We start from the raw sequence: 14,853 nt of genomic DNA, 5'->3' as shown, positions 1-14,853 counted from the left end.
ACTGTTCCCATGAGACACAGGGTCAAGACTGATTTGCATATGGCCAGGTCTAAACTGGGGTGGCATTGTGAGCAAATGAATGATGGATTTAACCCAAATCTCTTGACTGGGGGTAAATGTTTTGATTTGCTCTGCATTCCGTCCATCAATTGTGTGTTTTGCTCAAAACTAGGCTGGACCGATAAAATTAGTCCAAATATGTTCTCTCAAAAACAAACTATACAATCCCTCATATGTGTCAACATTGTTACAACAATCCAGCCTTCCATTGCCTTCTGAGATGTCCATAAAGTCTACCCATGACTTTGTACTCACTTTCTGGGTGTCTCTGAACTAATTTCTCAACTAAGCATTGTCTCATGTGAGTATAGGACTTCGCCTCCTCTCCCTGCAGGGCCAGGTGCCTATCCCTTCCAGCCACTGGAATCCGTTCCCATAAGAGTTAACCCCAATGCTTGGTGTAGTCCCACCACATCTCAAGGGCCCTTTCAAATTCAGTCAGCCATTTGTCAATGTCATCCCCTTCTATGTACCTGGGTACTATTCCCTTGGGAAGTGTGTTGCCCAATCCACCACCCCTAGACATCTAAAACTCTTCATCATTGTCACTGACATTGTTTCTTTTTATCTCATCCTCCCTCTCCCACTTCTTCTCAGCCAATTCCAGTTTAGTCTGCTCCAAAGCTGTCAAAGTTAGTTTGGCCTCAAGCTGTCTCTCTGCAAGAGACAGCGGTGTTTCCTTGGTAGGGAATCCTTACCCCCTCCCACCATCTGGAATCATATGGCTAATACTAGAGAAAGTGGAAGAGGCACCATCCTCACCCCCTCCTGGGTGAGGTCGTGGGGGACACCCTCCATCCCCCCTTGAAACTCCTCAGCTAGCCCAGCCCAGGCCTTTAGAGACTTAAGCAACCCTGCCTTCCTAATCTTTTTGGAAGCAGGCAGCCCCCTCAGCCTACACTGTACCCTAAGATCAGCCATCCTGAACTGAGACAGTTTAGCCAGGTCCAGCTCCATGGTTCACTAGTTTTGGGTCACAACAACTAGGCACACCAGACTTGGAACAATTTTGGAAAAATCTAAACAATGATTAAAAAAATGTAGGCCAAAAATCAAACTCAAACGTTTTATTCTAAGACAATTTAGAGGATTTTTAAAACCTTAATTCACTTTACTGAAATGTGTACTTTTTAAACACAAGTCCTCATACCCACCGCAGAGCACCAATTGTTCGAAAGTGGGTTATTAGTAGTGGCAAATGTGCATCTGCCACTGATAATAAGGCCACCAACACAGTCTAGGGCTTAGAATAGGTCTCAGAAAAGTATTCCCCTGCTCGAACCTTGGTAGCTTGGCTGTGAAAAGGCAGGCTCAACTTCAAAAACAGGTATGTAAAGCATTTAAAAACACCAATTTAGTAAATAATTAAGACACAACACGCAATAAAAATCCAACACCAATTTATAAAAATGGGTAATATTTGTATCTTTAAAATTACACTAGAACAAAAGCAAATCTATGTATTGAACCGTAGATATGATTTTTTAAAGATTTAGCACTGTAAAGCACATAGAAAGCCATAGCGCCTATTGGGACATCTGTTCGCGCTAGACTGGGACAAAGTCAAAGTTTTTACCTTGTGACTTGGAAACCTATTCTGGAGCTTTTTTACCGGGGTCTCTCAAAGCTGTCAGCCAGTCTGGAGTCTGTGAGGGTTCGCCGACTTACCTTGCTACAAGTTCCCAGTCAACTTGTGGAGATCAGACCTCCGGAGCTTTCCAGCGGGATCAATCAGGGATCCAGGCCCGCTCACGGTTGAAGGTGGGCAGCTTGACTCTCGCAGTTGGTCCCGGTCACCTCTCCTGCGTTCAGACTTATAAACTTTTTTGGAGCTTTTTCTTCAGGGGTCACTCGCTGCTCTTTACCAGGATGGTTTCGTTGAGGGTCCGCCAGCTTGGGTTTCAGCCAACTCCTGGTAGTCTGACCTCTGGAGCTTTTCAGCGGGACAAACCTGGACGGCAGGCCGGTTCGCAGTTGAGGGTCACCGGCTTGGCTGGCCAGGTCGAGTCTGTCCACTTATAGAGCTTTTTTTCAAAATTGCTCCAAACTTCTGGAACTTCTTCCTGAAGGTCCTTTGAGGGTCCCAAAGTGTCCAAAACTCACTCTCAAGGGTCTGGAAGCTCCAAGCCTGACCTCAGGCTTCAGCAGTGCACACATGCAAGTGCAGGAGTATGCAGAGCATGTGCATCTACAGCACTACCTGTAACAAATCGATGCTTCTGGGGTAAATAATATAATCCTTACATGCACAACACCATGTGTTTGTATACATTAGGAGACCAATACCCTTGGGTTACTTGCTGTGAAAGCATTTGTTTCCTGCTTGTTAAATAAACATCTCCTACTTCTGTTCACGTTTCATAGTTGACCAACTGTGCTGGACGGGTTTATTCAAGGGTAATCCGGTTAATGTTGTCACAGTAAATCTCAAAACCCTAGCAGACCTCATTAAATGTAGGAAGAGGATATGGCTGACTTTGGTACTGGGGAACCGGGTTCTAGTTTGGGCTTGGGCTCAACATCCTGCGATTCTGGGCGAACCACTTAATCTCCACGTTTCTTTAAAAAAAATGAATGTGACCTTTTGTAATGTAACTCGTGCTCATGTAAAGTGCTCAAGGATCTCCGGGTCGAGGTAATACCATATAAAACTACAACAACAAAAACAAAGGAACATTTTGGAATGTCCGTTGTTGATGATTGCTAGCGATGCAGAACTAGATAAAGAGATTTTTGTCTTAACGTTGGATTTTCAGGAAGTGCATGGAAGAACACTGCACCAAAGAAAACGTTTTAATCCTTGGATGTAATGGTTACATCCTCTGCTGCGGCACTCTGGTGCCGAGGACGTTATTGTTATGTCCAAGGCACACCATTCTTAAATTCCTCTTCTGTGACCAGAGGGATTTCCTTGGTGCTTTTTCAGCCTCTGGAGCTGGGAAAGAGCTTCCCCAGCTGCCGGAGGTGTTTTTTTTTTCTCAGTGTAATGACGATTGCCGCGCCTATGTCATAACACTGAAAGTGAAAGGAGCCAAACGGCTCATTTCACTTTCAAGGCCTACGTGCTCCTGGGGCTATCTCAGGCCCCCGAGCATGTAGGCAGATGGGTGCTATTGGAAGGGGGAACATGTGAGGTTTGCAGAGGATTCTGGGTAGGAAAAACTTGAGGGATCCATGCAAGCCACATTTCCTTGGACTCCACCAGATGTCTAGTTTTCAGAAATGTCTGGCTTTGCTAGGTTTCCCCAGATTGCCTCCAAGCCCAGGATAAAAATGCAGGTGCCCTCCCTTGCAAAGCCAGGTCGTTTAATGATAGAGAATTTTGATGTCTCCAAAATATATTTTGGGCCCTTCCCTGTAGCAGGCACTTGCCCTTCCTCCCCCACATACAAAGTCAGGTACCATTTTTATCTGGCAACCTGGGGAGAACGCTGTGTGTTAGAGGACATTTTTGCTGATGCTGTGATCCCACACAGAAATGTCAGGAAATGTGATTTTTATTTTGTCCTAAATTTAAGGTTTGCAGGGGATTCTGTGTAGGAAAACGTTGGGCGATCCACACAAGCCACACCTCCCTGGACTCCCCCTGGTGTCTAGTTTTCAGAGATGTCCAGGTTTGGTAGGTTTCCCTGGATGCTCGCCGAACCCGGGACCAAAAACGCAGGCAACTCCTTTGCAAAACCAAGTCTTTTTTGTGTCCACAGTAGGTTTTGGGCCATTTCCTGTTGTGGGCTCCAGGTCTACCCATACAAGTATGGTACCATTTTTATTGGGAGACTAGGGGGATTGCTGGGTGAGTTGAAGTTTGTGGCTCCCTGCAGATTTCATAACTTTCCATCACAGAAATGTGAGAAAAATTATTTTTATCTTTTTTTGGGACAAAGTTTGAGGTTTGCAAGGGATTCTTGCTACCAGAGCCTGGTGAGAGCCACACAAGACACCCTATCCTGGATTCCCTTGGGTGTCTAGTTTTTAAAAAACGTACAGGTTTAATAAGTTTTCCTATGTGCTGGCTGAGCTAGGGCCCAAAATCCAGTTTGGCACATTGTAAAATAGAATCCGTTTTCTGTGGAAAAATGTGATGTGTTCACGTTGCGTTTTGGGCGTTGCCAGTTGCGGACACTGTCGCGGACACTAGGCCTCCTCACACAAGTGAGGTGCCATTTTTATTGGGAGAATTAGGGGAATGCTGGGTGGATGGATGTTTGTGGCTCCCGCAGATTCCAGAATTGCCCATCACAGAAATGTGAGGACATTTTTTTTTTCTTTACAAAGTTTGAGGTTTGCAAGGGATTCTGGATAAGAACCTGGTGAGAGCCACACAAGTCACCTCATCCTGGATTCTCCTGGGTGTCTAGTTTTCAAAAATGTACAGGTTTGCTAGGTTATGCTAGGTGCCGGCTGAGATAGGGCTCAAAATCCACCGCTAGACACATTGCAAAAACAAGTGCGTTTTCTGTGGAAGAATGTGATGTCCACGTTGCATTTTGACCCATTTCATGCCACAGGCACTAGGCCTACACACGCAAGTGAGGTAGCGTTTTTATCGGGAGACTTGTGGGAATACAGAATGGTCGAACAAGCGTTATTACCAGTTGTCTTTCTATGCATTTCTGCCTTCCAAATGTAAGACAGTGTGTTAAAGACATTTTGAAATATGCCCTCTAATTCACATGCGAGTATGGGTACCCAGAAATTCAGAGATGTGCAAATAACCACTGCTTCTAAACTCCATATCTTGTTTCCATTTCGGAAATACATAGGTATCCTTGATACCTATTTTTCACTATTTATATGTTACCAAATTCATTGCTGTATACCCCGGTACTCAATGAAAAACCATTGCAGGTTACAGCTCAGGTATTGGCTCTGGGTACCTCTGGTTCTTGGTGAACCTACACACCCAATATATCCCCGCAACCAGAAGGGCCCTGCTGACGGAACTATATTTCTTTCAACAATCTGCCACAGTAAAACGTTTTTATAGGTGAAGATGTAGGTAATGTTACTTTCTATAGGAAAACCTTGAAGGATCTACAGAAATTACCCCTTGCTGAATTCATGATTTTGTCTACGTTTCAAAAATGTATCGCTTTCCAGGATCCATTATTGGTTGCACACCCATTTCTACCACTAATTGGAAGGAGGTTGAAAGCACACAAAAATCACAGTCAAATGCCAAAAACTGTGTGGGAAAGAGTTTTCTGACAAAAGCTGGGAAGATGGTGATTTCAGCACTGCTTTCTTCTGCACCCTTCCCCCTCACATCCCCAACACCTCTACATTTTGCTGTATTTTTGCATATTTCTTGGTCTCCTCCAGGAGAATCCACAGCCCCTTGTTAACCTTAGAATCCTCAAGATGTTGAAATAAAAGGACGCAAATTTGGCATTGATACCTTATGTGGACAAAAAGTTATGGGGACCTATGTGCGAACTACCCCAAATCGCCAAAAAAGGCATTGCAAAGGGGAGGAAAAGGCCTGGCAGCGAATGGGTTAAGGACACCGATCGACAGCATGAAAAGGTCAGTCTGGAGCTGCAAGTCCAGCCACACACTGGACCCAATACAAGGGTGAGGGGAGGGGGTCGCAGTGGAGAGGATAGGGGCAGAAAGGATTGTAATTAGAAAACAAAGCTCGTTTTCCCATCGCGGTGAGATCAGCATTATGAGAAGTAAATAACACCAAAAGGATTCCTGGAAAAAAACAGTCTGTCGCCTTTAGTGCATCAGCTTCTATTATGTTTTACAGTTCTAACATGTCTACCGCCCCCCAAGTCGCCTTGGCTCAGACAAGCAGAATTAGGCGGTACACAAAAAGTTTCTTGGTAAGAAAGTGCCTGGATGAGTTGGCAGGTGAGTCATCGAGGGCCTGGGAAACTCTATGCGATGAATCAGCCTCGATGATTCTCATGGTTCACACAGCGCGAAATCGAAAGTTTGAACCAGCTTTTCAAAGCCGGGCTATTTATAGGGCACAGCTTTTGTGTTCTGTACATGATGTGATGTCGTAACTCTGTGCGGGAAGAGGAGTGGCGCGCTTGCCAGGGTGTGGTGTTTGCTAAAGATCCTGGCACGCAGTGATTCTCTTAGAAGGGGTGTCCACAGGATTGACGCAAGGCTGCCACGCGACGCACGGTCTGAAGTGCGTGCCCTTGTATGTGTAAGACGCACGGCGCTCACAGGATTGACGCAAGGCTGCCACGCGACGCACGGTCTGAAGTGCGTGCCCTTGTATGTGTAAGACGCACTGGGCTCTGGCGGTGACCACGCATCGAATCGGCGTGTCTCTGACCAGGAGTGAAAGTGTTCATTCTCCCCAGCTGACCCGAGTGCTCTTGAAATATTATGTATTTGTATGTGAAGGGAGATAACCAACATTGACATCTGCAACAGCAAATGGAATGAATTCAAACGTGTTTTGGAGAGGTTTAATCTATTTTTGAGTGATCATAAACTGAAACCGAAAACTGTTTTACAGTCATTCTCACGTGCCTGCTCCTCACGGGTGTTCATATTAATGGAGCAGGTGCAGTGGCACCAGGGCCCAGAAGCCTGAGGGGTACACCATATTTCTTGGTTGTCTTTTACTACTCCGCAGTAGTTCGGGGGCCTGTTTTTATTTACTTGCAGTAGAGCACATTGAAACGTTGTTACTCTCTTGCAGCTCGCACCCTTTCACGAATCTGAAAAGATGAAAACATACCTTTCTTTTTCTGTCTATGAAAGGTGTCAACCTTCCTGGACAAAGTGCCATTCCTTCCTCCGAACCCTAAATCCTCAAAGCAAAGGTCAGTTGGCCTATGCATCCCCCAAAAAAATGTGTTTATAACCGACATATGTTGCATTGTAACTGTGGAAAATTACTGTTCTACTGACTCTACAATAGACGGGACGGAAAAGTCTTTTGCATGGCAATAGACGCACGTCCCTGCCCTGAGTGCCGAGCTGTATTGTTTGCATCCCTAATGCAGATTTTTGTTGTCCATAGGCAAACATGGATCATTTGTGTGCGCCATGACACGGACCTGGCTCACAGATTGCAGTCTTGTTTGAACAGGAGGGGTAACTAAAGCACAACCCCCTTAGAGGTGGAATGGAAGCCTACCGCCTTCACCAGGAATTAATCAGCATGAGCAGGGTGGGGGCAGCATATCGTGTTGTGATCAGGGGGAGTGAACAGGTTATCTTTGATCTGTATTACTGGAGTGTGGCCAACAGGCTCACTCACCTTTTTAAAGTTCCACTACTGAGTGCTTAACTCGAACTTGGCATACATCAGCTAGATATGAAGTGCTGCACAGTGCAGGAGTGGTGATTCTGCACTGGTTGTATGTGTGCCTGGGAATTACAGGCTTAGAGTAGTACTCTGCAGTGCGTGCATGGTGAATGCATGTGCTGGGTGTATGTTTAGTTGCGAGGAGTAAAGTGCATGAGAGATGTAGTACTAGGAGGTGCATACATGAGGAGTGCAGGTGTTGGGTGTAAGTAAACCTGTGAGGGGAACAGTACATGAAGTGTCCCGTGTTGCGCAGCGCTAGATGGTGAATGTGTGCCTGGAAGTGGCAATATGCAGAAAGGCTACAGTACTGAGCTGTGCGCGCAGAGTGAATGTCGGTGCTGAATGTAGGTATATCTGTACTGGCACAATATGTAGAGGTGACCATACTGGATTGTGTGTGTGCTGTGTACAAACGTGGAGTACAAATGTTCCTGTAATGGGATATTATGTGGAGGACCCTGGCTTCCATTTTGGGAGGCCCAGGCCTGCATGGTGAAGACATGAGGAAGTAGAGAAATACCCCCAGACAAATTTGTAGGCCTGGGCGGTAAGTTCCGTTTCATTTGCAGAATTTGGGTAATTTCGCGTTCTGCGGAAAACGCAGAATTGCCAAATATTTCGCAATCCACTGCTTCGCGGAATTCTTTGCTTCTTCGCGCTTTCAAAATGCGTGTTCACAAGACATTTCTTCCTGAGTACGTAAACAGCGTTCACAGACAGGAAAAAGCATCGCGAACGGGCGGAACAGGCAATTCCGTGTGCTTACGGATCATTTTTACGTTTCGCAGAGCTTTGCGTAGCACGACTACGCAAATTCCGCCCATCCCTGCAAATTTGTGTATTAATGCGTTCCTGTGAGCTGGGTGGGAAAAGGGAGGAGAAAGAGACTCCCCCTGTACACTTCAAAATGTGCCCTTTGATTCAGTGATAGATACAAGGAAAGGGTCTGGACACATCTCAGGAAGGAGATGCGGCTGATAAGGGAATCATGAAGAGTGGGGCTCGAAGTTTAGGAGTAACCTTTTGATGCACATCACTGTGTCTGGCATCCAGGTGTGAAATCTAGTCACTCCCATGATCTGTGTTATGGGCCTATCCACTTCAGAGTCTCTCCTGCTGTGACAAACTGCCTTTCAAGAGGAGGTGTGTATTTCAAAAGAAGCAGAACCCCAACATAAATCTTCCAAATCCCAGACCCTAGATCACATTTGGTGTCTGGAAATGGACTGTAAGAAGGGAAGTTTGCTATCCCCAAAATTGTCCTCTGCCAAGCAGCCAGACGGGCTATGTGTGAGGTGAAACTGCAAGATTTCTGCCTCTGACCAGGACTGGGGACCATGTGCTGCTAATCTCCCTGCTGGGTGAGGGGACGTCACCCAGGGAAACCAAGACCACTTGCTCTGGAGCACCAGCACCGCCTGCTTGCCAAGACTAGTGTGACCTATGAGGAAGATGAGAGCTTTGGAGAGGGCAAGGTCCAGTGGGGAGCCCTGTCTAGTTGCTACTGGCGCGAGGTGTGAGAAAACAGCTGCTGCAAAGATCAGGTCATTGCCTGTGTGAAGTTTCTAGTCGGCGACCCCCGTATGCCAGGAGAGGGCTGCCGTGAAGATAGCTGTGAAATGTTTGCCGGGTAGTAAGAGCAAAACTGGTGCAGCACTGTTGCGGCAAACCCGCATGCCAGGAGGGGCTGCTGAAGAAATGACAGCCTGATAGCAAGGGACAAAGCCTATAGATGCCACTGTGGGCAGACTGCCTTGCGGTGAGGGCTGGTGCCTGGGTGGCAGTGGTGCGGCAACCCCGTATACTAGTAGGAACTGATAAAAATAAATGTTCTGTGAGGTTCGGGCCAAAGTCTGAGAACTGTGAAGCCGTGATAACCTGTCTGTCATAAGGATCATCGAGAACTGCACCTGACCTGCCACACAAACACTGATTGAGGACTCTGTGGATTCATCGCCGCATCACTGCGAACCAGATCAGGAGCTTCAGAATCAACTCTTTCCCCTGCCCCCTTTTACTGTTGGGTAATGCCAAAAACTGTGCATTAGGATCGGGGAACACTTCCCATCTCTGCCGAAGACAACTGTATAGGCTGAGAGGATAGCCTGTGCTTGCTGAGTGCTGCCATGCCTCCCGCGTGTAGCAAACTCAGCAAGCAGGACCAGAGTCTTGCGAGTGCCAGCGGACTGGGTACCTGCTGATGCGCTGCATGCTTCTTCTCTGCTGGATCAGGAAAGACTGGTAACAAACCTACCGGGTCCCATGTGACTTGCTGCTAAGAGCCCTGTAGTGCCAAGACACTTTTAACTACTAAGAATCAGAGAGAACTCTTCAGTTACGGCCTACTAGTAAGCGTTCCCTGGATGCATCTACCAGTGAATGGAGAATAACCTCAACCGCATTGAGAGGAGCGGGTGGGACAGGGATTTGCTAGAGAAACACTAAAACCCCGGCTACAAGGAAGGAATGTGTTATTGTCGTCTATATATGTCGTAACTGGTCTATGAATGTGTAGAGTTCGAAATAATGTACTTATTTTTATGATAAAAACAAGTATTTGACTGGACATTGATTTATTGGTACAATTGAGCGCTCTGTGTTATGAGTTGTGTTAACTAATCTGTATTACGTGCTCCCCGCCCCAGGTGCCTTTGACTGCTTGTCCACAACTACCAAAGAGAGTCAAGTGCAGATGGGGTACTTACCCAGTTGCTCAGGATCCATTGTAGGTTTTTCCCTCGGACATCAGGAGGGAAAACCCTAAAACCACCAAGGTTCGGCCCAGTAACTCCTGCATGGCCTGAAAGGGCTTCTAACAACTTAAGTTTGAATAGTTCAACATTGTGTTACCTTTCCAGTCAGCTTTTGGGAGTCCAACGTGAAAAAACAGGAATTCTGGATTCTTCACACCCCCTCACTTAACCCCTTCCACGCTCGTTGTGCCGCTCGCACGCTCATGACAAGCTCAGCTCGTCATGTAACGCGGCTTTTTGAAAAAAGCCGCGCAGCGCAAAAATAGCCGCTGCACGCATGTGGTTAAATTAACTTGCATTGTAGTAAAGAGGAGGACTTAAGCAGCAGAAAAGTAAAATGACATATTGTTTTGCTTTAAAAAATTGTGAATTTTCCCACTTAAATTGGGTTCATTGGCATATAATAAATATACTGTCCATCTGAAGATGCTGGGGGTGGTAGCACATGGTTTCCGAATGAACATTAGTTAAAACATAAAACCCAACCGGAACTCTTTGTGGTGCTGGCTGAAATATTTTTGCCAGGACTGATTTTGCTTACAGTCTGGCACTGGCTTCACGAAGATGTCGCACCAAGGCGAAAGGCAAGTTGCATTCTTCAGAGATACTTCTGATGCCCTCTGAACGCCTGGCCACCTGACTTCCTCCTGCCCAAAGGCTAGTAGGGTCGGTTTGAGGCAGTCCGGGTGAAGTTTCTGCCTCTTTCAGTCTGATAGTCTAGCATTTCTTCTGTCATCAAGCCACGGTTTAACTTGACATTTTGTCATGTATCAATGGGGAGATTAGTTAAGTTTCTGTAATGATTCATTTCAGCTTTAGGACTCGAAATAATGGATAAATGGATGGCACCGGCACACTAGAGTACGGTTGTCTGGGGACACATGCAAGTATGCAAAAATTATGCTTTAATGTGATATGACCGGCTTCGTCAATTGCCTCTGTTGCTGGCTGGGACTCCATGGTACTGAAAAGGAAGCATGGGAAATAGCAGCTGTTGAAGTTTAGGTGCATCATCCTGGAGTCCTAACGAACGCATTTAAAAACGAGTTGTTACATTTTTTTTTTTTTCAGATTTATATAGCGCAAACTCGACCCGAAGGTATTGGAGCGCTTTACAGGAGCACCAGTTTGTTACACAAGGAAACATACATTTTTTTTTTTTTTGTTGGGCTCGGGGAGATTAAGTGATTTGCCCAAGATCACAGGATGTGGAGACGACCACAAGGCTTGAACCTTGGTTTCCCAGCTCCAAAGTCGGCAATTTGGCCATGAGACTTCATCCTCTCCCCAAAAACGTTAAAAAAATACATCTAAAAGGATTGCTTTATGTATGTCATGTGTGATACAAGTAATTGTGGCTTACCGGATAGAGCAGTCGACTTTGAGGCTGGAGAACCAGGTTCAAGTCTGGTGGGGGAGACAGGCATCTGGGCAAATCACTTAATCTCCCTGTGACTAAAAAAATGAGTGTGTCCGTCTGTAATGCAGCTGGTGCTCATGTAAAGCGCTCTCTGTACATACGGGTCGAGTTCACAATTTATAAAACTGCAAAAGATAAAAAAAAAAGGTGAAGAGAAGAGCAAGAGGATTCGGAGAAATGAAATGAAAGATTTCATAGGGAAGGAGGCACCAGGAAGCAGGGGAGGAGGAAGCGGAGGTGGACATGGAGAAGAGCAACAAAAAAAATGGAAACTGTAAACTTTTAGCCCTGACTTCTTGGTATTACAATTGTATTATCTTGGGTAAATCAATTATCTTTATCTGTGCACCCGGGATCTGGAATAACATTGCAGTATCCCTCAGAACTGGCCCAATGCTTCTCCAAGTTGGAAAGAGTTGAAGATGCATCTCTTTAAAAAACACTATATCACAATGCAGGTACAGTACACTTTTGCTCCCAGAACCCAGATCTATTCTAACTCGTGCACTGTATACTTGCCTTCGACCCTTTGTTGTACTCCGCTGCTTTTTGGCTAGGTTTGCATTTTAAAAATACCACATACGTACATACATACTTTTCACCCTGTTGCCATAGAATTCGCATTACAGGACTGAGTGCGAAAATTCTCTGCTCCTGAATGCCAGTACAGTGGATTGTCTGCAGTCATGATTGTAAGGTAATTGTTGAGAAAAAGGGCGTTCTGGGGAGGTGCAGTAGGCAATGGCAGTACTTAATTTGAGCCTGTGTTTGCCATTGGCGGCACCAGCACTTATTTTCAGCACCAGATACTAACCAAGTACAAAGAGGGAAAAACACAAAGATCTGAAAGACAGATAAAGATGGAAAACTTGTCACATAGGAAGACTGGTGAAACCTACAAGAGTCAGGGAGAGTATGGTAGTGAATTCAAGAGGCATCAAGTGGATTTAAGACTACCAGCTTTGGTATTAGGTGCGTCAATTTTTAGTTGCGCTGTCCACAGGTATCTGAACAGAGCTTGGGGACCCTGTACTCTTTCTTTTATAAATTGAGGACTGTGCAATGGTCAATATAAATGTGTTTATCTCCAAAAAACTCATAGGTTTGTGGATATGCTCAAAGGTTTACCATCAAAAGAACAAAAAGGTAGCACAAATTATTTACAGTCCTGTACAGCACAAAGGTAAACAAAATAGGGCTAGTGAGACACTTGATATCACGTACTGTTCGGCCAGCAATTGGTTGGATAAGCTTTTATCAAGACCAGCCTAAATTTATCACTGTGAGTTTGTTCTGATTTTAATATTTACCATTGTAACTATGTTGGTTCAGTACCAGGATTTTGAGTTCCTGACACAGAAGAGGATCTCTTCACGGTTAACCTTTTTCCGTGTTGGGCCAGTATAAGGCTTTTTGTCCCCATACTCCACATCCATGTGTCATGAGATGAAGCCATTACCTCCTCGCACATTATTCAAGCAAGAGACATGCTTCAACGCTCATCTTCGATGCTGATAGTGATGCGACCACTGCTCCCCACATACAGCATCCATGCTTGGGGAGATGAAAATATGCCCTTTTCATGCGCACACTATCCCTGCGAGGGGAGTGTTGTGTGGTCTTTACGCCTCTGGCAATTGTGATCCAAACTGCACAGTTTTCTAGATTTTGGTTTTGCTCAGAATGCGAGTCCTTAAAATACTCAAATTACCCTTCAGTCCTGGACTTTGTACATCTTGCTGGCAGGATAGCAATACTAGGTGTTAATGATGTGAACACACACTACTTGAGAACTATTATGCCTTCATTGACTCTTTCAGGCAATCCAACTTTTTAGCTAATCTGTGTTAAATTTGACCCAGAACCAAGAAGTACTGCATGCCGCACAAGGCTGTCTTCTTCTAGGCCTCGGTGATGGTATGTGGTGTGGTTTGCTGTGATTAATTATTTATAATCCACTAATATATATTGTACTTCTGGTGTTTCACTAGTTATTTATAATATTGTTTTTTTCATATCGTAGGGCTGTGATCCCCTGGCACAGACACAGCGAAGCAAGCTACAGCACCGACGCGCCCGCATCAACCAGCAGATCAACAAGGAGATGCGGATGAGGGCTGGAGCTGAAAACCTCTTTCGGTGAGTGCGGTTATGTTCAGACAAGAGCACAATGTGGATTGCTGGGCACTACAGACCATTTTCCAGAGGATTCTTATACTGTTTCTCGTTTAAATCTTATCATGAGACGAGCTTTGACCAGTTGGCCTTTGGTACATTGGAATATAAATAGATCTAGATGTTTATTAAAAAAAATACATTTTTATAGGGAATAAGCCAGTTCATAGGCAACTGCCAAATAATGGCTTTTAGAAATAGTTAACTGGTTTATATGGGTTCAAGTAAGTAGAGTGCAGGAAGATGGTGCCTAAAATAGAAGCTATCACCAGTTTATTCTATTGATCGTTCATTGAAAAGATTAAAGGAGCTGCCGAGGCGACTGACATATTTGTATGTTATATGTGCTGATTTTGTCTTTGTGAATGCATCCTAGTTACTTTAATATGTGTGTGTGTGTGTGTGTGTATGTCGGTGCCTCCATATTTGTTGTTCTCTTCAGTGTAGTGAGAACCTGAATTATTAAAGAACATCAGGAACTTTCAAATATTACAGTGCATACCTGAGGATCAAAATCAACAACTGGGAGTGGGGTGGACTCTGGCAGGGTTTTAAGGGTAGAACTGCTTGTCAAATGGAATTGTTAGGTGAGGTAAGGTAGGGTTAAGCATGATGAGTTAAAGACGTGCATATTATTCCAAGGTTAGGGGCGGGTGATGGAACTGTTGATGAGGTGCTCTGAAATGAAGTTATACCTATCTGTTTGTATCTAGAAGGCTTATGTTTATTGCAGCGATAGCGCAATCCTGAAGTTTTGAAACTCTGGTATTATACACTCTCCTCAATTAGTATTTTCTTATGAACATTAGATTGGTGGTTACTAGCATCCCGAGTAAGACAGAGTTGGGTTTTTATGTGTCTTGAGGCTCTAAGAATATCTTTGTCTTTGGGTTGAAATTGTGCAAATTAATGAAGTCCTTTATGTCTGATTTTTGCCCGATGTGTAATGTTACTCAACTCACGCAGGAGGCACAGCAAAGTCACCTGGATTGCAATACAAGCATATATTGCTCTCCTTATTGCAATGGGCTCAGTTAAGTGGAGCTCATAGAAATAGCTACTGGAATAGAAAGACACAAGGTGTTGGGTATAGTGACCACAGTGTACTCGTAACTGGTTTTCAATGGGAAAAGCATGTAGCACAGTCACAACTTGGACCAGGG

The 14,853-nt window shown here is 45.0% G+C and overlaps 1 protein-coding gene across 4 annotated transcripts in view; it reads left to right on the top strand.

Annotated features, from left to right (window-relative positions):
- The window catches only part of RHPN1 (rhophilin Rho GTPase binding protein 1), a 615,089-nt gene that overhangs the window by 260,202 nt on the left and 340,034 nt on the right, over positions 1 to 14,853 (top strand). For all 4 annotated transcript variants that reach the window (XM_078686651.1, XM_078686652.1, XM_078686653.1 and 1 more), the window contains one exon: positions 13,539 to 13,654. In XM_078686651.1, coding sequence (XP_078542777.1) covers positions 13,620 to 13,654 — 35 coding nt within the window. In that variant the 5' untranslated portion in view covers positions 13,539 to 13,619. The remainder of the gene's footprint in view (positions 1 to 13,538; positions 13,655 to 14,853) is intronic.

This window comes from Lissotriton helveticus, chromosome 4_1, assembly GCF_964261635.1.
Source record: "Lissotriton helveticus chromosome 4_1, aLisHel1.1, whole genome shotgun sequence".
Taxonomy (NCBI): Eukaryota; Metazoa; Chordata; class Amphibia; order Caudata; family Salamandridae; genus Lissotriton; species Lissotriton helveticus.
Note: the sequence above shows the minus strand (reverse complement) of the source record. Positions and strands in the feature narration are given on the sequence as shown.